At 44.8% G+C, this 24,811-nt stretch overlaps 1 protein-coding gene across 2 annotated transcripts in view; it reads right to left on the minus strand.

Moving 5' to 3' along the window:
• LOC106570446 (polypeptide N-acetylgalactosaminyltransferase 12) overlaps positions 1 to 24,811 on the minus strand; it is a 32,941-nt gene that overhangs the window by 2,981 nt on the left and 5,149 nt on the right. Inside the window, exons 2-9 of one of the 2 annotated variants that reach the window (XM_045694884.1) lie at positions 17,750 to 17,919; positions 16,882 to 17,071; positions 14,370 to 14,555; positions 14,052 to 14,169; positions 8,355 to 8,531; positions 5,050 to 5,181; positions 1,759 to 1,872; positions 198 to 356 (exon numbers count right to left, since the gene is read on the minus strand). In XM_045694884.1, coding sequence (XP_045550840.1) covers positions 198 to 356; positions 1,759 to 1,872; positions 5,050 to 5,181; positions 8,355 to 8,531; positions 14,052 to 14,169; positions 14,370 to 14,555; positions 16,882 to 17,071; positions 17,750 to 17,919 — 1,246 coding nt within the window. Of the gene's footprint in view, positions 1 to 197; positions 357 to 1,377; positions 1,711 to 1,758; positions 1,873 to 5,049; positions 5,182 to 8,354; positions 8,532 to 14,051; positions 14,170 to 14,369; positions 14,556 to 16,881; positions 17,072 to 17,749; positions 17,920 to 24,811 lie in introns of those variants that run through there. The other variant, XM_045694885.1, reaches the window with a different exon arrangement.

Here is a 24,811-nt window from a genome sequence, read left to right on the forward strand (position 1 = left end):
CTTCCTTGTCGTTAAAGTCTGGATTTCCCTCCAAAAATTCCCATTCTTCTCATTCACTTGAAGACAAGCACATGGCTGCGTCCCAAATAATACCCTATTGTCTAAACAGTGTAGAAAATAGAGTGCAATTTTGACCAGGGCCCTCGTATATAGGGAATAGGTTACCATTTAGGATGCATAGTCCCTTTCCCCCTCACCTCTCTGAGGACAAACTTCTGGTCCTGTGGCACAGGCTGCCGGGGATTCCTGCACAGGTGTACGGTCAGGTAGGTGGAGACGGTGTCCCCCACAGCGCACCCTGCTGGGTCCCTGGTGTTATAGCGGATCTCACTTCTCTTACTGGAGTACTCAAAGAACTGCAGCAGGAGAGACGTAGGGTGAGACGCAGGGTGAGACCAGCAGAGTGTGGGCAATCTGGGCAGTGTGGTCTGAGTTTTTGTTGTGTCCATTTCTGTTGCCAGTACAAAGTAAGGCAGCACAGTGGATACACAGCACAGTGGATACACAGCACAGTGGATACACAGCACAGTGGATACACAGCACAGTGGATACACAGCACAGTGGATTCACAGCACAGTGGATTCACAGCACAGTGGATTCACAGCACAGTGGATACACAGCACAGTGGATACACAGCACAGTGGATACACAGCACAGTGGATACACAGCACAGTGGATACACAGCACAGTGGATACACAGCACAGTGGATACACAGCACAGTGGATACACAGCACAGTGGATACACAGCACAGTGGATACACAGCACAGTGGATACACAGAGGGGTGCTGAAATAACAATGCCAACTTTTAAGGGGCTCAATGTAGCCCACACTGGATATCACTTTTCTGCACAATACTCTCTTTTTATCCTTTGGGTGCAAAAATGATGTTTTATTGGTTCAACGTACCAAACAAAGACTATTTCAGTTTAAGGGTGAGCGTGATGGTAACTGCTTTCATCACTATCCTTTCAGTCCAAATTCACAAAGCAATTTTATACTTGTCAACGTAAATTATCATCTGAAGCCATGAGACAAACACTCTTTCCACTATCCACATGCTCTCTGCCAGGCCCAGTCAAAAGCCAAATAACCACTAAGCCATGAAAAGGCTATTGGCCATGAAAGCCCTGTGAGCATTGTTTACCATGACAGCTGTAAGCTAGCACACCAGTGTATGGACCACTACTTAATGTTGGACATGAAGAGTAAAAATGGAGTTATAACTACCTGGTTTTAAATGAAGGACATAGAGAGTAAAGATGGAGCCATAGCTACCTGGTTTTAAATGAAGGACATAGAGAGTAAAGATGGAGCCAAAGCTACCTGGTTTTAAATGAAGGACATGGAGAGTAAAGATGGAGCCATAGCTACCTGGTTTTAAATGAAGGACATGGAGAGTAAAGATGGAGCCATAGCTACCTGGTTTTAAATGAAGGACATGGAGAGTAAAGATGGAGCCATAGCTACCTGGTTTTAAATGAAGGACATGGAGAGTAAAGATGGAGCCATAGCTACCTGGTTTTAAATGAAGGACATGGAGAGTAAAGATGGAGCCAAAGCTACCTGGTTTTAAATGAAGGACATGGAGAGTAAAGATGGAGCCATAGCTACCTGGTTTTAAATGAAGGACATAGAGAGTAAAGATGGAGCCATAGCTACCTGGTTTTAAATGAAGGACATGGAGAGTAAAGATGGAGCCATAGCTACCTGGTTTTAAATGAAGGACATGGAGAGTAAAGATGGAGCCATAGCTACCTGGTTTTGTCCCATGCCATGACAGGGGTAGAGGATGATTCGGTGGCCCACCAGGTTATGGTCGTCAGGAGGATTGTAGTCAAAGCAGTAGCTGGACATGCCTCTGTTCTTCAGCTAGCGGGAAACAACATGCAGATGCCATTGTTATAGTACAGATATGAGTATGGGGAGTCAAGAGAAAGCTCAACATTGTCTATGATAACTGATATTTCAGTGCACTATCCCTTCAATAAAAAAGGTTCATGTGGTGCCAATGTGAGGTTCATTAAGGCACACCATAGTATAGGAAAACGATAACAAGCTTTTCTTATTGGACAAGTTCAGGTAGCCTGCTATAGACCACCCTCTGCCCCCAGCTGTGCTCTGGACACCATATGTGAACTGATTGGCCCCATCTATCTTCAGAGCTCGTGCTGCTAGGTGACCTAAACTGGGACATGCTTAACACCCCAGCCATCCTACAATCTAAGCTTGATGCCCTCAATCTCACACAAATTATCAATGAACCTACCAGGTACCACCCCAAAGCCGTAAACACGGGCACCCTCATAAATATCATCCTAACCAACTTGCCCTCTATATATACCTCTGCTGTTTTCAACCAAGATCTCAGCGATCACTGCCTCATTGCCTGCATCCGTAATGGGTCAGCGGTCAAACAACCTCCACTCATCACTGTCAAACGCTCCCTGAAACACTTCAGCGAGCAAGCCTTTCTTATCGACCTGGCCCGGGTATCCTGGAAGGATATTGACCTCATCCCGTCAGTAGAGGATGCCTTAGCATCGAACAGCCCCCGTGATATGTAGCTTTTCAGAGAAGTTAGAAACCAATATACACAGGCAGTTAGAAAAGCCAAGGCTAGCTTTTTCAAGCAGAAATTTGCTTCCTGCAACACAAACTCAAAAAAGTTCTGGGACACTGTAAAGTCCATGGAGAATAAGAGCACCTCCTCCCAGCTGCCCACTGCACTGAGGATAGGAAACTCTGTCACCACCGATAAATCCACTATAATTGAGAATTTCAATAAGCATTTTTCTACGGCTGGCCATGCTTTCCACCTGGCTACCCCTACCCCGGTCAACAGCACTGTACACCCCACAGCAACTCACCCAAGCCTTCCCCATTTCTCCTTCTCCCAAATCCAGTCAGCTGATGTTCTGAAAGAGCTGCAAAATCTGGACCCCTACAAATCAGCCGGGCTAGACAATCTGGACCCTTTCTTTCTAAAATTATCTGCCAAAATTATTGCAACCCCTATTACTAGCCTGTTCAACCTCTCTTTCGTGTCGTCTGAGATTCTCAAAGATTGGAAAGCAGCTGCGGTCATCCCCCTCTTCAAAGGGGGGGACACTCTTGACCCAAACTGCTACAGACCTATATCTATCCTACACTGCCTTTCTAAGGTCTTCGAAAGCCAAGTCAACAAAACAGATTACCGACCATTTCGAATCCCACCGCACCTTCTCCGCTATGTAATCTGGTTTCATTTGACATTTTTTTTTTACATTTTAGTCATTTAGCAGACGCTCCTATCCAGAGCGACTTACAGTAGTGAATGCATACATTTCATAAAAAAAAAAAATCTTCAGTACTGGTCCCCCATGGGAATCAAACCCACAACCCTGGCGTTGCAAACACCATGCTCTACCAACTGAGCCACACATCCTGGTCATGGCTGCACCTCAGCCACGCTTAAGGTCCTAAACGATATCTTAACCGCCATCGATAAGAAACAATACTGTGCAGCCGTATTCATCGACCTGGCCAAGGCTTTCGACTGTCAATCACTACATCCTCATCGGCAGACTCAATAGTCTTGGTTTCTCAAATGATTGCACCGCCTGGTTCACCAACTACTTCTCTGATTGAGTTCAGTGTGTCAAATTGTCTCTATGGGGGAGCCACAGGGTTCAATTCTTGGGCCGACTCTTTTCTCTGTATACATCAATGATGTCGCTCTTGCTGCTGGTGAGTCTCTGATCCACCTCTACGCAGACAACACCATTCTGTATACTTCTGGCCCTTCTTTGGACACTGTGTTAACTAACCTCCAAACGAGCTTCAATGCCATACAACTCTCCTTCCGTGGCCTCCAACTGCTCTTAAATACAAGTAAAACTAAATGCATGCTCTTCAACCGATCGCTGCCTGCACCTGCCCGCCCGTCCAGCATCACTACTCTGGACGGTTCTGACTTCGAATATGTGGACAACTACAAATACCTAGGTGTCTGGTTAGACTGTAAACTCTCCTTCCAGACTCACATCAAACATCTCCAATCCAAAGTTAAATCTAGAATCGGCTTCCTATTTTGCAACAAAGCATCCTTCACTCATGCTGCCAAACATACCCTCGTAAAACTGACCATCCTACCGATCCTCGACTTCGGCGATGTCATTTACAAAATAGCCTCCAATACCCTACTCAATAAATTGGATGCAGTCTATCACAGTGCCATCCGTTTTGTCACCAAAGCCCCATATACTACCCACCACTGCGACCTGTACGGTCTCTTTGGCCGGCCCTCGCTTCATACTCGTCACCAAACCCACTGGCTCCAGGTCATCTACAAGACCCTGCTAGGTAAAGTCCCCCCTTATCTCAGCTCGCTGGTCACCATAGCAGCACCCACCTGTAGCACGCGCTCCAGCAGGTATATATATCTCACTGGTCACCCCCAAAGCCAATTCCTCCTTCGGCCGCCTCTCCTTCCAGTTCTCTGCTGCCAATGACTGGAACGAACTACAAAAATCACTGAAACTGGAAACACTTATCTCCCTCACTAGCTTTAAGCACCAGCTGTCAGAGCAGCTCACAGATTAGTGCACCTGTACATAGCCCATCTATAATTTAGTCCAAACAACTACCTCTTCCCCTACTGTATTTATTTATTTAGCTCCTTTGCACCCCATTATTTCTATTTCTACTTTGCACTTTCTTCCACTACAAACCTACCATTCCAGTGTTTTACTTGCTATATTGTATGTACTTCGCCACCATGACCTTTTTTGCCTTTACCTCCCTTATCTCACCTCATTTGCTCACATTGTATATAGACTTATTTTTCTACTGTATTATTGACTGTATGTTTGTTTTACTCCATGTGTAACTCTGTGTTGTTGTATGTGTCGAACTGCTTTGCTTTATCTTGGCCAGGTCGCAATTGTAAATGAGAACTTGTTCTCAACTTGCCTACCTGGTTAAATAAAGGTGAAATAAAAATTTCAGTCTGTTTCCGTCTGCCTAATGAATGCGTCCCTGGAGTCAAAATTGCAGCATTCTCCTCACCATTCCAAACGTCCCAGGCCTGTCCTCAGGAACGTGGATATCAGGATAGATGTTCTCCAGGTACCACTTGAAGTCCTTACATCCTAACTGTGTCCTGAGCTTCCTCCTGTCTGTCACATCCCCAAAGGCCTCCTGATAACAACAATGGCACAAGAAACTTTAGTTCCACATTTCTTTCCAATCTATATGGACTAGAGTCTTCTATAAGCATAGACAGGACTAGCCTGGGTACCAGTCTGTTTGAGTTATCATTCCACTCCATGCCATGCTAAACATGGCATAGAGTAGAATGTTAGCAAAACAGCTTCTGGATTTCAGGCTAAGACAGAACTTATTCTTTACCTGAAATGTAAACATGTTATTAGGATTGTGCATCATAAAGGGTATTTATTTTGAGCCAATGCTGATATGAGTTCAGAAATAAATGTGAACCCGACTTCCTGTCTGTTTGAGTCTCTGGGTATATTGTGTGCAATGACAGACAACAGCACCATATATGGTTTTCAACATCTCTCTCACACACACACATCACAAACCCATCACATACAGTACATTGACATGCATAATCATCACAGGATGTGCACTCTACTGCTCTGTATCTTGAAAACTTGACAGCTGACATGCAACATTTTGGGGGATTGTATTAACAGTGGACTAATAAACAAAATACAAAAACAATTTTATTTGGGGATTTATCCCTTTAACACAAATAAACTCCACAACACCATTCACAGCATTCTAATATCATCATCAGCATTTCTTTATTTCTGTGTGGTGGTTTACTGTGTTTCACCACTCCAGAGGGGTTGTTACGTGTGAGCTATGGTCCACAGAGGAACATATGTTTGGAGTCAAGCCCCTATTGGAGGGGGGTGAGCAATGCCACAGGATGATGGATGCGAGCGGCACGCCTGAACACAGCTCTAATTGGTTGCTCATCAATTTATTTAGACCCAAGGCAGGTAGGCAGGTTTCAACTGGTGTGAATTAAAAGTTGAACAGGAAACAACAAGTACCTACTGAGAGATATTAGTCCAACCATTAGAAAACATCATCACATTGCTTGACAGAAGCTTTAGCAACACGAGTCACTAGATTCTTGAGAGCGATTGTCTCTCATATTGTGTACTACTGAAAAGGGCAGAATGACATATTCCTCTTCATCTGAATAACAGGCAGGAAATGTTCTAATACATTTCACTTCTGTTAGTAAACCTCCAGCAAACAGAGCAGAGAGGGAGAAAAGAATATTGGAGACAGAGCTAGAGACAGAGCTAGAGCGCTAGAGAGAGAGAGAGCTAGAGAGAGAGAGCTAGAGAGAGAGAGAGAGCTAGAGAGAGAGAGAGAGCTAGAGAGAGAGCTAGAGAGAGAGAGAGAGCTAGAGAGAGAGCTAGAGAGAGAGATGAGAGCAGAGAACTAGAGGCGAGTTTAGTGAGAGGAGGGCCGAGATAGGCCGGGGCGATTAGCGAGATTATTGTAAGAGGGATCGAGGACAAGGATCAGTGCGGATCTCGGCTTATTTTTCGAATTCAGAGATTGAATATAGACAGAGAGGAGGCGGTATTAATTTTATTTCGTATATAAACATCGCAATATATGGGTCGATATTATCCGCATATATTCTATGTTCCTACATATTTCGGATTCTCTATTGGTCTTCATATTATTCACCTATGGGTATTCACACACCCGCATATTGATATGCTCCCACGTACATTACGCATATATATATATTCGCTTCGCATATTCGCACATATTATTCTTCAATATTCGCATAGGTTCGCATTTCGCAATATATTGTTGTTATTGCTTATATTATATTTGTCTCCATGTTATTATCCATTATCACATACACATACGTCGCACATATTAGTTCCGCAGAATATCGCAATCGCATATTATATCTCGTATACATATTATTCGCATATATGATCTATATATAGAGAGAGAGAGCTAGAGAGAGAGAGAGGCTAGAGAGAGAGAGAGAGAGAGAGCTAGAGAGAGCTAGAGAGAGAGAGAGCTAGAGAGAGAGAGCTAGAGAGAGAGAGAGAGCTAGAGAGAGAGAGAGCTAGAGAGAGAGAGAGAGAGAGAGAGAGCTAGAGAGAGAGAGCTAGAGAGAGAGAGAGAGAGAGAGAGAGAGAGAGAGCTAGAGAGAGAGAGAGAGAGAGAGAGCTAGAGAGAGAGAGCTAGAGAGAGAGCTAGAGAGAGAGCTAGAGAGAGAGAGCTAGAGAGAGAGAGAGCTAGAGAGAGAGCGAGAGCTAGAGAGCGAGAGCTAGAGAGCGAGAGCTAGAGAGCGAGAGAGCTGGAGAGCTAGAGAGAGAGAGAGCTAGAGAGAGAGCTAGAGAGAGCTAGAGAGAGAGCTAGAGAGAGAGCTAGAGAGAGAGAGAGCTAGAGAGAGAGCTAGAGAGAGAGAGAGAGAGAGAGAGAGAGAGAGAGAGCTAGAGAGAGAGCTAGAGAGAGAGAGAGAGCTAGAGAGAGAGAGAGCTAGAGAGAGAGAGAGCTAGAGAGAGAGAGAGCTAGAGAGAGAGCTAGAGAGCTAGAGAGAGCTAGAGAGAGCTAGAGAGAGCGAGCGAGCGAGAATGGGTGTTTGTGGAGCGGATAGTGTTCTGCCTGGCACTCCCTACTTGGCAGTTGGCACGTCCACCTCCTCTCTGAGAGATGAGTGCCATCTGATCTGTGTTCAGTCCAGAGGGCCGTTCCCTTTAATGACACACACTGGCAGCCTGGTACCTTGGCAGGCCTCGGTTCAAACACTTTTAGCGTTTGCTTTAGCCTCCTTGAAGTGCCTGATGGGCGGCCTTTGCACTTTTGCAACTATTTTGTTGGTTTCATTGTGACAGCTCAATCACGCCCAGCTGAGGTATTAGAAAACATGTTATTTTATTTGAACCTGTTGGCAACCTGGCACTTGGGTTTTCCCGGGACGGAGCGTTTCTGACTCACTGAGCTGTGCCTCTCGATGGTAATCTCACACCGTACGGAGTGTCACCTCGGGTGTCCCTTATGTCCTTATGCATCACAAGTGTCACTCAATCAGGAGAGCATTTACAGAGTAGCATGCGGGGAGTGGTGTGTGTCCTCAGAGGTGAAAAGATGTGATTAATCAATCCTTCTGATAGGCCTCTAGTCTACAGTCAGGGAAAGGCATGAGTGCATTTGATCAATACTTTGAAAGCTGCGCATGCATACAAAATATTACCACCTCCCCTACAGCTCCTAACCAACAATCGCAGCACCATAAACTTTCAAACTCCGCAGTCACACATTTTGCTAGCTTTCGTAGTCCCTGTTCAGGGCTGGCCTACCAGGCGAGCGTGGGGGTTACGGTGGTAGTACAACTCCTTGTACTCGTCCATCCAGACCTCGGCAGCACGCACGCTGTTGGCCAGGGCCTTGCTCCGCGAGTAGGGGGCCTTCTTTGGGAAGACGTGGCCCACGTGGGAGCAGGGGTGGATCTCCAGGCTGCCCCCGCACTGCCAGATCTAAATAACAACAACAGCAGGAGCAACACGAGAACATTATTAGCTACACACTGTTAAGTTCATGTTTTAAGTATCCCTATATTTCTGTTATTACGGGGCTATCACTCAGTCAAGAGTGCGGCTGCGCAGGAAGTTAGTTCGTGGATGGACCTAGCCGTGAGTGTAATGGCTACCTTGTAGTGTGTTCATACAGTATAGTAAACTTTGAAAACTGGAACCTTGTCGTTGTGTCATTTCGAGTTAACATTGGTAGCAGAGGATGGCTAATAACTACAATGTGCCACCTCGCTTCGACGAGAAGAGGTCGTACAAAAGTTGGAAAAATGAACTTGGAATCTGGACACGAGTTACTAATCTGGACGCGAAAAAGCAAGCACTTGCGGTGGTATTATCGCTCGAGGGAAGAGCGAGAGATACAGCACTGGAAATATCCGTTGAGGATTTGAACAATGATGATGGTATGGGAACTTTGATCAGAGCACTGGATTCTGTATTTCTTAAAGAAGAGAAAGACCGTGCCTACGAGGCATATTCAAACTTTGACAGTGTTTCGAGAGATATTTCGGTTGCAATGACGGACTACATCATTGATTTCGAACAAAGGTACAATAGGATGCGCAAGTACGACATGGTTCTCCCGGATGCAGTGTTAGCTTTCAAGTTGCTAGATACTGCCTGTCTAGATGGTAGGGAGAAACAGTTGGCTTTGACTGCTTGTACTGTACTGACTTTTGCATCAATGAAGTCGGCACTAAAAAGAATTTTTGGTGAAAAGACGTCTGTCGCGCCGTTAACAGATGGAATGCAAGCGAGTGACGGAGCATATTACACTGAGCAGCAGAGAAAAGGCGCCAAAAAGTCACGTTCAAGACAACCTGAAGAGGGCGCCATTTCCCGGAACAAATCCACTGGACAAATATGGAAGGAGATCAAAATGTGCTGTTTGTCAAAGCACTTACCATTGGGTTAAAGACTGTCCTCATAAAAATGAACAAGTTAAACTAACAGAGGAAAATGTAAACACAGATATAGAGCAGTGTAACATTACACTGTTTTCAAATGAATCTGCTTCTGATACTGAGATTTTTATAGTTGAATCCTTAGGATCTGCTGTGATTGATACTGCATGTACACGGACAGTGTGTGGTGCAAAATGGCTTGATAGCTATGTTAGTGAACTAAATATGAAAGAAGTACAAAATATGATTGACACACCAAGCAACAGAGCTTTCAAATTTGGAGATGGGAGAATTGTCCATTCTACCAAGAGAGTTAAGATACCAGCAAAAATTGGTCAGACTAAGTGTCACATTGAAACAGAGGTGGTCCCTGCAGATATCCCCTTACAATTAAGCAAAGCTTCCCTCAAGAAGGCAGGGGCTGTACTAGACATAAAAAATGACAAGGCAGTGATGTTTAAACAACCAGTGACTCTTGAACTTACTACCTCAGGCCACTATTGTGTAAACATGTTAGACAAAGACATCACACAGAGTCCATGCAAAAATGAGATTCGGACGGACACAGAGCACATGGAGATTCTGACAGTCACAGAGAACATGAACACAAAAGAAAAACACAAAGTATTGTTAAAGCTTCACAAACCGTTTGGACATGCTACAGTTGACAGACTTAAGAAGTTACTCAACAGTTCAGGGAATAATGATGATGAGAGTATTTCCATTCTACAGCAGATAGTTAACAATTGTGAGACATGTCAAAAATACAGTAAACCTAAGCCCAAACCAGCTGTTGGTTTGCCACTAGCTTCCAAGTACAATGAAACAGTGGCTGTAGATCTACATGAGTTAGCACCAAGTGTGTGGTACCTTCACATAATCGACCACTTCACACGCTTCAGCGCTGGAAGCATTGTGAATACAAAGAAACCCAGTGACATCGTCAGGCACTTCATTCATTCCTGGGTAAGTGTGCATGGCCCTCCCCAGAAATTGTACAGTGACAATGGAGGAGAATTCAATAATAATGAAATAAGAGAAATGGCAGAGAACTTCAACATGGAAGTAAAGACAACTGCTGCATACAGTCCATGGAGCAATGGACTTCTGGAGAGACACAATCAAACACTCACAGAGATCATGCTGAAAGTGAAGCAAGACAATGGATGTGACTGGAACACAGCCCTAGATTGGGCTTTGATGGCAAAAAACTCAATGCACAATGTTCATGGTTACAGCCCATACCAACTAGTGTTCGGCCAGAACCCTAATCTTCCCTCTGTACTGGTTGACAAGCCACCAGCACTAGAAGGGACCAGTGTGAGTGCATGGGTGGGACAGCACCTGTCAGCACTACATGCAGCGAGAAAAGCGTTCACTGAAGCAGAGTGCTCAGAAAGAATTCGCAGGGCTCTGCGTAAACAGCTACGACCCACCGATGAGAAGTACGAAACTGGAAACAAAGAGTACTACAAACGAGTTGACTGTCAAGAGTGGAAGGGACCGGGAGTAGTCATTGGCCAAGATGGTGTGGTGATATTTGTGAGGCACGGAGGCATCATTGTCAGGGTGCATCACTCAAGATTGCGGAAAGTAAATGATCAACAAGATAGAGGGGCTGTTGCTGAGAATCATCCTAATGAAAAGGAGACAGTAACAGACACAAACCTACCAGATGTCATATCCAATGATATGGACACTGAAACTGACCCAGGAAATGGAGCAGAGACCTTCAAACATGCCACAGATAATACTGTTGAGCGTTCAAATGAGGAAAACATTCAACAACAGCCACATGTGTTAAGACAACATGGATGTTCCAATCTGAAAACTGGACAAACTGTTAAATATATGGACAGAGAAAGTGGTATTCCACATACAGCAACCGTGATTGGACGAGCAGGAAAAGCCAAAGGAAAACACCAGAACTGGTACAACTTGCAGTACTCTGAACCAGTTACACTTTCTGGTACAACAGGGTCAGCTGACCTGTCACTTGTAGATCATCTCAGAATTGAACCAATGGAAAATCGAGAAAAACAGAATGACATTCAAAATGATGATGTACTTGAAACAAAGGACGTGTCATTTGACTCAGCTAAGCTAGATGAGCTCAGTAATTGGAGGAAAAATTGAGTGTTTGAGGAAGTTACAGACATTGGCCAAAAATGTGTCTCAACAAGGTGGGTGTGTACCCTTAAAGAGTCCTTAACTGGAATAGTGCCTAAAGCACGTCTAGTGGCTAGAGGTTTTGAGGAGCTGGCTGCTAAACAACTCCCAAAAGACTCACCGACATGCGCCTCAGAGTCACTCAGATTGCTGATGTCCGGGATCTGCCAGAAAAAATGGAAACTTAATTCCATAGACATCAAATCTGCATTTTTGCAGGGAACAGAGCTGTCAAGGGACATTCACATCCGACCTCCGCCTGAAGCTAAATGCGAAGGAACACTGTGGAAACTAAAGAAGTGCGTGTATGGACTGGCAGATGCATCACTCTACTGGTACAACAAAGTCAAGGCAACAATGCTGAATACAGGTGGAAAACTGTCACAAGTGGATCCTGCAGTCTTCTATTGGCTTGATCAAGACTGCAGTGTGACTGGAGTACTTGCCTGTCATGTTGATGACTTCATCTGGGGTGGCTCACAGACCTTTGCTACAACTGTGATTCCAAACCTCAAATCTGTTTTCCAGGTTGGCCGTGAGGAGCATGATAATTTTTGTTATGTTGGCATAGAGTTTATTACAGTTGATGGGACAATACTGATGCAACAGGAGAGCTATATCAAGAATCTTCAACCCATTCACATGGATTCTTCAAGAGCCGTACAAAGGAATTCCCCTCTATGTGGAATTGAAGCTGATCAATTGAGGTCAAAGATAGGACAAATTTTATGGGTTGCTAGACAGAGTAGACCTGATGTAATGTTTGATGGTTGCAACTTGGCATCTAACACAAAACACGCCACTGTACAAACCATTCATGAGGCAAACAAAGTTGTTCGTAAACTGAAATCACAACAAGTGACTTTAAAGTTTCAGCATGTTGGAAAAGATTACTCTTTGAAACTAGTTGTCTTCAGTGATGCTTCGCTAGGGAACCTTACAGATGGAGGCACACAAGGTGGACATCTAATCGTGTTAATGGGTGAAGGAGGAAGATTCTCACCTATCTGTTGGCAGTCAAAAAGGATCAGAAGGGTTGTCCGAAGCACACTTGCTGGAGAAACACTTGCTCTTGCGGATGGAATTGACAATGCGATCTTTCTTGCAACTCTGTTCTCAGAGCTTACCACTGGTGAGACAAAACGGCACATTCTACCTGTAGTTTGTGTCACTGACAACTACTCATTAGTTGATGCTTTGAAGTCAACCAAGTCTGTCACAGAGAAAAGACTTCGTCTTGAGATTAGCAGCATCAAGGAACTTATTCAAGCACAGAGAATCCAGCGGATTCTGTGGTCTACCACAAAGGAACAGCTTGCTGACTGACTAAAAAGGGAGCATCCGGTCTTGTGCTCCTACAGGCTCTCCTCCTACAGGCTCTCAGTAATGGAAAGTGGCAGCTTGAGTAATACAAATAAAAACTGTCACACAACCCATTTGTAATGGGGAACTTAAATAATACTTGGACATTTAATTATGTTGTTGATGTTTAATTTGCCTTTAAAGAAAAGGGGGAGATTGTTAAGTTCATGTTTTAAGTATCCCTATATTTCTGTTATTACGGGGCTATCACTCAGTCAAGAGTGCGGCTGCGCAGGAAGTTAGTTCGTGGATGGACCTAGCCGTGAGTGTAATGGCTACCTTGTAGTGTGTTCATACAGTATAGTAAACTTTGTTAAACTGGAACCTTGTCGTTGTGTCATTTCGAGTTAACACACACCATGATTCAATCAGGCAGCACAATGAACGGGAGGGAGTTCTGTTGCGGCGGTCTTGTTTTCTGTCCCACAGGAAGTAACCTGATCAAGGAAAACATGAGCTCTGTGCTGGTTTAAATTCTTCAAAATGTGCAACTTTATTGACTGTGAGAACTTTTGGTCCCGAGTTCTTTAACATTATTTTGATTAGGTGAATCCAGGTGAAAGCTATCATCCCTTATTGATGTCACTTGTAAATCCACTTCAATCTGTGTGAATGAAGGGGAGGAGACAGGTTAAAGAAGGATTTTTAAGCCTTGAGACAATTGAGATATGGATTGTGTATGTTTTTTCCACCCAACAGTTTCCTGTGTGTATCCAGAATGGTCCACCACTCAAAGGACATCCAGCCAACTTGACACAACTGTGGGAAGCATTGGAGTCAACATGGGCCAGCCTCCCTGTGGAACTCAATATTAGGAAGGTGTTCTTAATGTTTTGTAAAACTCAGAGTATAGTGAATCAACACACATATTTCACAACGATATGGTGACCATCCGTTACAGGATTCCAGTGAGTTTTTAACTTATGACAGCAATGTCAGAAAGAAGCAATGGATAAACAGCTCACACACTCACTCACTCACTCTGTTGCTCAGACACTATGCTCACAAACTCTCTCTCACACACACTCACCCTGAATGAGAACTCTAGGTTCTCTCCTCCCCACACCTCCATGCCTGTGTCGTACGTCCCCAGGTAATGGAAATAGTTCTTACTGACAGCAAACAGCCCACCAGCCATAGTAGGAGACCTGGGACCAAAACACACACAGCTTAGAGCAGATCTTGAAAACTTGTTCCATAATTATCAGAAATTATACAGTATATGGTGTTTATAACAATTATTGATCTCTAATAATATGCATGTCATTTTAAAGTACATCTTGATAGTCCAATCCTAAATGAGCTATTTTCCTCTCCGATACACTGGGGATTTTAGGGTACCACAGACCTGATGACGTCGATGGCAGAGCGTCTGTGTTTCTGCTCATACTCTGGCACTGGGTGCCAGGTGAAGACCAGCCGCCAATCAAATCCTCCTAAATGGGGTTCCCCAGAGTTGCCTAGATACTGAAAAGTGTTCCAGTCGATGACATCGATGACGGGACAGACCACAGCCGATGGCTTCTCCTTTATCCTGGGAGGAAAAGGAGAAGAATGCAGAAGTAAGCACGGGGGTTGCAGTATAACAGGATTATAACATGGTTGGGCGACAGGTAGCAGGGGGTTGCAGTATAACAGGGTTATAACAGGGTTGGGCGACAGGTAGCAGGGGGTTGCAGTATAACAGGGTTATAACAGGGTTATAACAGGGTTGGGCGACAGGTAGCAGGGGGTTGCAGTATAACAGGGTTATAACAGGGTTGGCGGCAGGTAGCAGGGGGTTGCAGTATAACAGGGTTATAACAGGATTATTACAGGGTTATAACAGGGTTGGGCGACAGGTAGCAGAGGGTTGCAGTATAACAGGGTTATAACGGTTGGGCGACAGGTAGCAGGGGGTTGCAGTATAACAGGGTTATAACAGGGTTGGCGGCAGGTAGCAGGGGGTTACAGTATAACAGGGTTATAACAGGATTATTACAGGGTTATAACAGGGTTGGGCGACAGGTAGCAGAGGGTTGCAGTATAACAGGGTTATAACAGGGTTGGGCGACAGGTAGCAGGGGGTTGCAGTATAACAGGGTTATAACAGGGTTATAACAGGGTTGGGCGACAGGTAGCAGGGGGTTGCAGTATAACAGGGTTATAACATGGTTGGCAGCAGGTAGCAGGGGGTTACAGTATAACAGGGTTATAACAGGATTATTACAGGGTTATAACAGGGTTGGGCGACAGGTAGCAGAGGGTTGCAGTATAACAGGGTTATAACAGGGTTGGGCGACAGGTAGCAGGGGGTTGCAGTATAACAGGGTTATAACAGGGTTATAACAGGGTTGGTGGCAGGTAGCAGGGGGTTGCAGTATAACAGGGTTATAACAGGGTTATAACAGGGTTATAACAGGGTTGGGCGACAGGGGGTTGCAGTATAACAGGGTTATAACATGGTTGGCGGCAGGTAGCAGGGGGTTGCAGTATAACAGGGTTATAACAGGGTTGGGCGACAGGTAGCAGAGGGTTGCAGTATAACAGGGTTATAACAGGGTTGGGCGACAGGTAGCAGGGGGTTGCAGTATAACAGGGTTATAACAGGGTTGGCGGCAGGTAGCAGGGGGTTGCAGTATAACAGGGTTATAACATGGTTGGCGGCAGGTAGCAGGGGGTTACAGTATAACAGGGTTATAACAGGATTATTACAGGGTTATAACAGGGTTGGGCGACAGGTAGCAGAGGGTTGCAGTATAACAGGGTTATAACAGGGTTGGGCAGCAGGTAGCAGGGGGTTGCAGTATAACAGGGTTATAACAGGGTTGGCGGCAGGTAGCAGGGGGTTGCAGTATAACAGGGTTATAACATGGTTGGCGGCAGGTAGCAGGGGGTTACAGTATAACAGGGTTATAACAGGATTATTACAGGGTTATAACAGGGTTGGGCGACAGGTAGCAGAGGGTTGCAGTATAACAGGGTTATAACAGGGTTGGGCAGCAGGTAGCAGGGGGTTGCAGTATAACAGGGTTATAACAGGGTTGGGCGGCAGGTAGCAGGGGGTTGCAGTATAACAGGGTTATAACAGGATTATTACAGGGTTATAACAGGGTTGGGCGACAGGTAGCAGAGGGTTGCAGTATAACAGGGTTATAACAGGGTTGGGCGACAGGTAGCAGGGGGTTGCAGTATAACAGGGTTATAACAGGGTTGGCGGCAGGTAGCAGGGGGTTGCAGTATAACAGGGTTATAACATGGTTGGCGGCAGGTAGCAGGGGGTTACAGTATAACAGGGTTATAACAGGATTATTACAGGGTTATAACAGGGTTGGGCGACAGGTAGCAGAGGGTTGCAGTATAACAGGGTTATAACAGGGTTGGGCGACAGGTAGCAGGGGGTTGCAGTATAACAGGGTTATAACAGGGTTATAACAGGGTTATAACAGGGTTGGTGGCAGGTAGCAGGGGGTTGCAGTATAACAGGGTTATAACAGGGTTATAACAGGGTTGGGCGACAGGGGGTTGCAGTATAACAGGGTTATAACATGGTTGGCGGCAGGTAGCAGGGGGTTGCAGTATAACAGGGTTATAACAGGGTTGGTGGCAGGTAGCAGGGGGTTGCAGTATAACAGGGTTATAACAGGGTTATAACAGGGTTGCAGTATAGCAGGGTTATAACAGGGTTGGGCGACAGGTAGCAGGGGGTTGCAGTATAACAGGGTTATAACAGGGTTATAACAGGAATGGTGGCAGGTAGCAGGGGGTTGCAGTATAACAGGGTTATAACATGGTTGCAGTATAACAGGGTTATAACATGGTTGGCGGCCGGAAGCGGGGGTTGCAGTATAACAGGGTTACAGGTTATAACGGTTTCTCACCTGTGGAGCAGGGGCTCCAGCCAGCCCTCGTGACATTCACAGTGGCAGTCCAGGAAGGTCAGCACGTCACCCGTGGCAATGGAGGCCCCCAGGAGCCTGGCCCGCACCAGGCCCTCCCTCTTCCTGGCCCGGATCAGACGCACCTTCTTCAAGCTGGAGATGTAGTTTTCCAACGGCTCCTTCAAATGAGCTGCGGGGGAACAAAAAGGGCTGTTGTTTACATTTCATGATTGATGGAAAGCAAGATTGTACATTTCCTCGACTAACAAAAAGAATTGTGTAATGTGTTATGTTACCACAGGGTGGTTCAGCTAATAGGTGTGCCTGAACTTTGTGGTTAATTGATAATTAATCAAATAATACAACCAACTACTTGACAGAAATCTTATAAAATATTTCTAGTGACTCATTGGGCCAATACTACATCATGAGTGGGTTAAATAGTGACCGATGAGCAAGGCTGCATGTTTACCAACTGGCATTCAAAATTACTGAAATGTATTCAATGGGATAGTTCACTCAAAAACTTTATTTTGTATTTTGTTCATTAGTCCACAAAAAAACGTTGCATGTCAGAAGTCAAGTTTTCAAGAAAGAGCACTTTCAGTACAGAGCAAAAACTGTGCACTACACCTGTGACCTTAACATATTGAATGTCAAATTCATCATATATTGTCTGTCATTTGCTTTGGCAGGCAGAATGGCATATCATGTCTACTCTAGCCAAGCCAGTCTGTCCATCAGGGTCTCAGAGTAGGAGAATGATCTAGGATGTTGGCTTTTAAATCACAATTAACACAAATTGCATGGACAGGGGGGACCTGATCCTAGATCAGCACATGCAGGCCATGTATGTCTATGATTGTACCTCTGTCACTATAGTCGTCCACCAGCACCACCTCTCGTAGCAGTAAGTTAGGTGATGTCTCCAGGACACTGTGGACAGTGCGTAGCAGCGTGGACCACGCCTCGTTGTAGAAGGCGATCACCACTGAGGTAGATGGCAATGACCTATAGTCATACTTCAGGTCCTTACAACTGGAGAAGAGAGAAACATATCACTTGTTATATGATCTGTAGCCTGATCCCAGACCCGTTTGTGCCATCATGCCACTCAATGGTTGAGAATGGCGCTGGAGGGGATGGCTGCCGTTTTACGGGCTCCCAACCAACCGTGCTATGGTAGTAACCCGCCTCTACCATCAGTTCTGCTGGCCAACATGTAAATCACTGGAAAATAAACTGGATGACCTTTGTTCGAGAATATCCTACCAACGGGGCATTAACCTGTTAGGGCTAGGGGGCAGTATTTACATGGCCGGATAAAAAACGTACCCGATTTAATCTGGTTATTACTACTGCCCAGAAACTAGAATATGCATATAATTATTGGCTTTGGATAGAAAACACCCTAAAGTTTCTAAAACTGTTTGAATAGTGTCTGTGAGTATAACCGAACTCATATGGCAGGCAAAAACCTGAGAAGATTCTGTACAGGAAGTGCCCTCTCTGAACATTCCTTGGGCTTCTTGACTCTTTTTATTGAAAACGTAGGATCTTTGCTGTAACGTGACACTTCCTACGGCTCCCATAGGCTCTCAGAACCCGGGAAAAAGCTGAATGTCTTTGCAGCCCCTGGCTGAAAAACATTAGCGCCTTTGGTAAGTGGTCTATCAGAGGACAATGAGACTGAGGCGCGTGCACGAGGCGACCCCATGTTTTTATTTTCTCTTTCTTTGAACTAAAACACGGTTTCCCGGTCGGAATATTATCGCTTTTTTACGAGAAAAATTGCATAAAAATTTATTTTAAACAGCGGTTGACATGCTTCGAAGTACGGTAATGGAATATTTCGAATTTTTTTGTCACGAAACGCGTCGGGCGCGTCACCCTTCTTTACCCTTTCGGATAGTGTCTTGAACGCACGAACAAAACAGAGGATATTTGAACATAACTATGGATTATTTTGAACCAAACCAACATTTGTTATTGAAGTAGAAGTCCTGGGAGTGCATTCTGACGAAGAACAGCAAAGGTAATAACATTTTTCTTATAGTAAATCTGACTTTGGTGAGGGCTAAACTTGGTGGGTGTCTAAATAGCTAGCCCTGTGATGCCGGGCTATCTACTCAGAATATTACAAAATGTGCTTTCACCGAAAAGCTATTTTAAAATCGGACATAGCAAGTGCATTAAGGAGTTCTGTATCTATAATTCTTAAAATAATTGTTATGTTTTTTGTGAACGTTTATCGTGAGTAATTTAGTAAATTCACCGGAAGTTTGCGGGGGGTATGCTAGTTCTGAACGTCACATGCTAATGTAAAAAGCTGGTTTTTGATATAAATATGAACTTGATTGAACAAAACATGCATGTATTGTATAACATAATGTCCTAGGATTGTCATCTGATGAAGATCATCAAAGGTTAGTGCTGCATTTAGCTGTGGTTTGGGTTTATGTGACATTATATGCTAGCTTGAAAAATGGGTGTCTGATTATTTCTGGCTGGGTACTCTGCTGACATAATCTAAGGTTTTGCTTTCGTTGTAAAGCCTTTTTGAAATCGGACAGTGTGGTTAGATTAACGAGAGTCTTGTCTTTAAAATGGTGTAAAATAGTCATATGTTTGAGAAATTGAAGTAATAGCATTTCTAAGGTATTTGAATATCGCGCCACGGGATTACACTGGCTGTTCCGATTTCGTCCCACCTAGCCCAGAGAGGTTAAAAACTGTAATATCTTATGTTTCACCGAATTGCGGCTGAATGGTGACATGGATAATATACCGTTGGCTGGGTTTTCCGTTAATCGGCAGGACAGAACAGCTACGTCTGGTAAGACGAGGCGTGGGGTGTGTTTCTTTGTCAATAACAGCTGGTGCACGAAGTCTAATAGTAAGAAAGTCTCGAGGTATTGCTCGCCTGAAGTAGAGTACCTCATGATAAGCTGTAGACCACACTATCTACAAAGAGGGTTTTCATTTATATTTTTTTCGTAGCTGTCTATTTACCATCACAAACCAATGCTGGCACTAAGACCGCACTCAACAAGCTGTATAAGGCCATAAGCAAACAAGAAAATGCTCATCCAGAAGTGGCGCTCCTATTGGCCGGGGACTTTAATACAGGCAAACTTAAATCCGTTTTACCTCATTTCTACCAGCATGCCACATGCACACCCAAAAGTAAAAAAACTCTAGACCACCTTTACTCCACACACAGAGACACATACATAGCTCTCCCTTGCCCTCCATTTAGCAAATCTGACCATAATTCTATCCTCCCGATTCCTGCTTACAAGTGGGAAAAAAACTACTAAAACAGGAAGTACCTGTGACTCGCTCAATACGGAAGTGGTCAGATGACACAGGTGCTACGCAACAGGACTGTTTCGCTAGCACAGACTGGAATATGTTCCAGGAGTATACCACCTCAGTCACCGGCTTCATCAATAAGAGCATCGATGACATCGTCCCACAGTGACCGTACGTACATATCTCAACCAGAATCCATGGATTACAGGCAACACCCACACCGAGCTAAAGGCTAGAGCTGCCAGTTCAAGGAGTCGGACACTAATCCGGACGCTTACAAGAAATCCCGCTATGCCCTCAGACAAACCATCAAACAGGCAAAGCTTCAATACAGGACTAAGATTGAATCCTACAGATTACAGATTACCAGGACGTGTACTCAGAGCATGCGCGGACCAACTGGGAAGTGTCTTCAACCTCTCCCTGACCAAGTCTGTAATACCTACATGTTTCAAGCAGACCACCATAGTCCCTGTGCCCAAGAAAGCGAGTAACCTGCCTAAAAGACTACAGCCCCGTAGCAATCATATCAGTAGCTATGAAGTGCTTTGTAAGGCTGGTAATGGCTCACATCAACACCATCATGCTGGAAATCCTAGACCCACTCCAATTTGCATACCGCCCCAACAGATCCACAGATGACGCAATCTCAATCGCACTCCACACTGCCCTTTCCCACCTGGACAAAAGGAACACCGATGTGAGAATGCTGTTCATTGACTACAGCTCAGTGTTCAACACCATAGTGCACACAAAGCTCATCACTACGCTAAGGACCTTGAGACTAAACACCATCCCCTGCAACTGGATCCTAGACTTCATGACGGGCCACCCCAGGCAGTAAGGGTAGGCAACAACACTTCTGCCACGCTGATCCTCAACACGGGGGCCCCTCAGGGGTGCGTGCTTAGTCCCCTCCAGTTTTCCCTGTTCTCCCACGACTGCGGGGCCAAGCACGACTCCAACACCATCATTAAGTTTGCTGACGACACAAAAGTGGTAGGCTTGATCACCGACAACGATGAGACAGCCTATAGGGAAAAGGTCAGAGACCTGGCAGTGTGGTGCCAGGACAACAACCTTTCCCTCAATGTGAGCAAGACAAAGGAGCTGATCGTGGACTACAAGGAAAGGAGGGCCGAACAGGCCCCCATTCACATCGACGGAGCTGTAGTGGAGCGGGTCCTTGGTCTCCACATCACTAACAAACTATCACGGTCCAAACACACCAAGACAGTCATGAAGAGGTCATGACAACACCTTTTCCCCCTCAGGAGACTGAAAAGATTTGGCATGGGTCCCCAGATCCTCAAAAAGTTATACAGCTGAACCAGTGAGGGCATACTGACCGGTTGCATCACCGCCTGGTATGGCAACTGCACTCTGGAGCAGGTTTTCATCAAGGATCTCTCTGTACTTTGCTCCGTTCATCTCTCCCTCGATCCTGACTAGTCTCCCAGTCCCTGCCACTGAAAAACATCCCCACAGCATGATGCTGCCACCACCATGCTTCACCGTAGGGATGGTGCCAGGTTTCCTCCAGACGTGACGCTTGGCATTCAGGCCAAAGAGTTTAATCTTGGATTCATCAGACCAGAGAATCTTGTTTCTCATGGTCTGAGAGTCTTTAGGTGCCTTTTGGCAACTCCAAGCAGGCTGTCATATGCCTTTTACTGAGGAGTGGCTTCAGTCTGGCCAATCTACCATAAAGGCCTAATTGGTGGAGTGCTGCAGAGGTCGTTGTCCTTCTGGAAGGTTCTCCCATCTCCATAGAAGAACTCTAGATCTCTGTCAGCGACCATCGGGTTATTGGTCATCTCCCTGACTAAGTCCCTTCTCCCACGATTGCTGAGTTTGGCCGGGTGACCAGCTCTAGGAAGAGTTTTGGTGGTTCCAAACTTCTTCCATTTAAGAATGATGGAGGCCACTGTGTTCTTGGGGACCTTCAATGCTGCAGATATTTGTTGGTACCCTTCCCCAGATCTGTGCCTCGACACAATCCTTTCTCTGAGCTCTCCGGACAATTCCTTCGACATGACTTGGTTTTTGCTCTGACATGCACTGTTAACTGTGGGAACTTGTATAGACAGGTGTGTGCCTTTCCAAATCATGTCCAATCAATTGAATTTACCACAGGTTGACTCCAATCATGTTGTAGAAACTTCTCAAGGGTGATCAATGGAAACAGGACACACCTGAGCTCAATTTTTTCGAGTCTCATAGTAAAGGGTCTGAATACTTAAAATGTAAATAATGTATTTTCTGTTTTGTATTTTTAATACATTTGCAAAATATCAAAAAACCTGTTTCTGCTTTGTCATTATGGGCTATTGTCTGTAAATTGATGAGGGGACATTTTTTTAAATCCATTTTAGAATAAGGCCGTAACGTAACAAAATGTGGAACAAGTCAAGGGGTCTGAATACTTTCCGAATGCACTATAGGCCCAGGTCCTTACAACTGGAGAAGAAGAAAGAAAATCAGTTATTTGTTGTTGGTTACTGTTGTTGCTTACTGTTGTTGGTTACCATTGTGCTTGGATGTCTCAGATGTGGCCGCAGGACTTTGTTTGTGCATGGCTAAAATGGCACTAAGTCATTTGAGACTTAACTTCCTGCCCTAATGGGAACTCAAAAGGAACAGCTGTACGAGCTTTGTTAGTGACTTTATCCAACATGACAAAATAAAGCTTTATCTTGTCCGATTTTGGCATTTAGAACTAGGCAAAGGGGCATAAAATCATCTTGAGCTGTTTCAATGTGGCATAAAAATCAACAAATCATCTTGAGCTGAGGAGTGAAGTGTTAGCCACTATGGGTTAATGGAGTGTAGGCAGAGGCGCCATGCCCATAGGGGTCACAGGGGGCACATGCCCCCTCAGATTTGTCCAGTTACATTTTTTTTGGGGGGGGGGGGGGAGTTGGCTTTAGCTTGCCAAGATATTTTCCCAATCTCCCAACCTCCTAACTAGCTACCAGGAAGCCATTTCAGGCTATAAATCTGTAATGGATACACTGGGAATCGGGAAGCAGGTGCAGAAGGTGAGTTTAATAATAAAACAAGGCAGATAAACAAAACAGGAGAAGCGTACTGAACATGAACACAAACCATCACTGCCTGATGACAGAGGGCTAAATAAAGGGAGAGTAATCAAGGTGATGAAAGGGCTGGGGGTGCGGTACTGTTGCCAGACCCTGAGCTCACCTGAATAAATTTTTTGTTTGTTTCTAGTTATATCGTTCAATTTTGTTTTGTATAAATCCATGTACGTCGCAAGTTTGAAAGTGGATTGTACGTACCATGTGTAACGACCTTAATCCTAATCGCTGTAATATGCGGAAAACTTTACAATCACTACCAGGGGTTGTATGGATTCAGAGAGTAAATCAACCACCATCACCTACTCCCGTGAGTTTCTTCTCCCTTTCCGAGATAAAGCCCACGCTCTTAAAAATAGCATTGCCCTGCCTGATGGTTGTTCTACAAAGTCAAAAAGGGAAACTAAGAAGAAGCGAGGCTTAAGAGGTGGTGTCAGGAACAGACTCCCGGTGATCACCCTGTCAAATGTGGGGTCATTAAATAACAAACTGGAAGAGTTAGCGGCAAGGGCTACATTTGAAGAGGACTTTAGGAGAAGTAATTGAATCTGCTTTACAGAAATGTGGCTCAAGCAGGACAATGTTGATGTGAACATTGATGGATACACTGTTATTAGAGCAGATGGAGACAAAACAACGTCACATAAATCAATAGGCGAGGGGCTATGCATCTTTGTAGATAATACTTGGGCCATGCAGAGTAATGTGATTGAACAAGTGTTTACCAGAGACTATGAGATTCTCGTTGTATCATCCAGGCCATTCTATCTACCACGCGAGTTTGGACAAATTACCATTATTCTGGTCTATGTGCCTGGACCTAACAATAAGGAAGCTGCTGACAGGATTACACACTGTTTCAATGCTGCGCTTTCACGATCAACTGACCAGACAGTATTTGTGCTTGGGGATTTTAATACACTCTCCCTTTCCGCACATCTGCCCACCCTGCAACAGTATGTCACCTGACCAACTCGCTCAACTCTCATCCTGGACCAGTGTTACGGCAACGTAGAGGACGCATACAAGGCAGTGTGCACAGTACCCATCGGGAAATCAGACAATAACGTTATCCATCTCCTTCCGAGATACAGGCAGCAGGTGAAATGCGAAAAAGGTAGGGACAGAGGAGAGTAGAGAGGAGCTCAAGGATTGTGTTCTTTGACTCGTGCAGGGATCCCCATGAGTTGACATACAGAATTACATCATACATCTAGTTCTGTGAGGATACTGTCATTAACACAAAAACTGTCAGAGTATTTTCCAACAACAAGCCCTGGGTGTCTAAGGACTTGAAAATGTGCCTCAATGAAAGGAAGTGTGCATTCCTGAAAGGGGATACTGATGCTGTAAAGGAGAAAAAAAAAACGAATTCAGGTCAAAAATGTGGAAACCAAAAGAGGACTTCAAGGATAAAGTGGAGCAGAGGTTCTGTACAGGCAATCCAAGACAAGCATTAAAGACGAAAGTTAACAAATATGTGAGAGCATCCCCAAATCCTCTCCTGTCCAGATAAC

Source organism: Salmo salar, chromosome ssa14, assembly GCF_905237065.1.
Source record: "Salmo salar chromosome ssa14, Ssal_v3.1, whole genome shotgun sequence".
In the NCBI taxonomy this organism is placed as follows: Eukaryota; Metazoa; Chordata; class Actinopteri; order Salmoniformes; family Salmonidae; genus Salmo; species Salmo salar.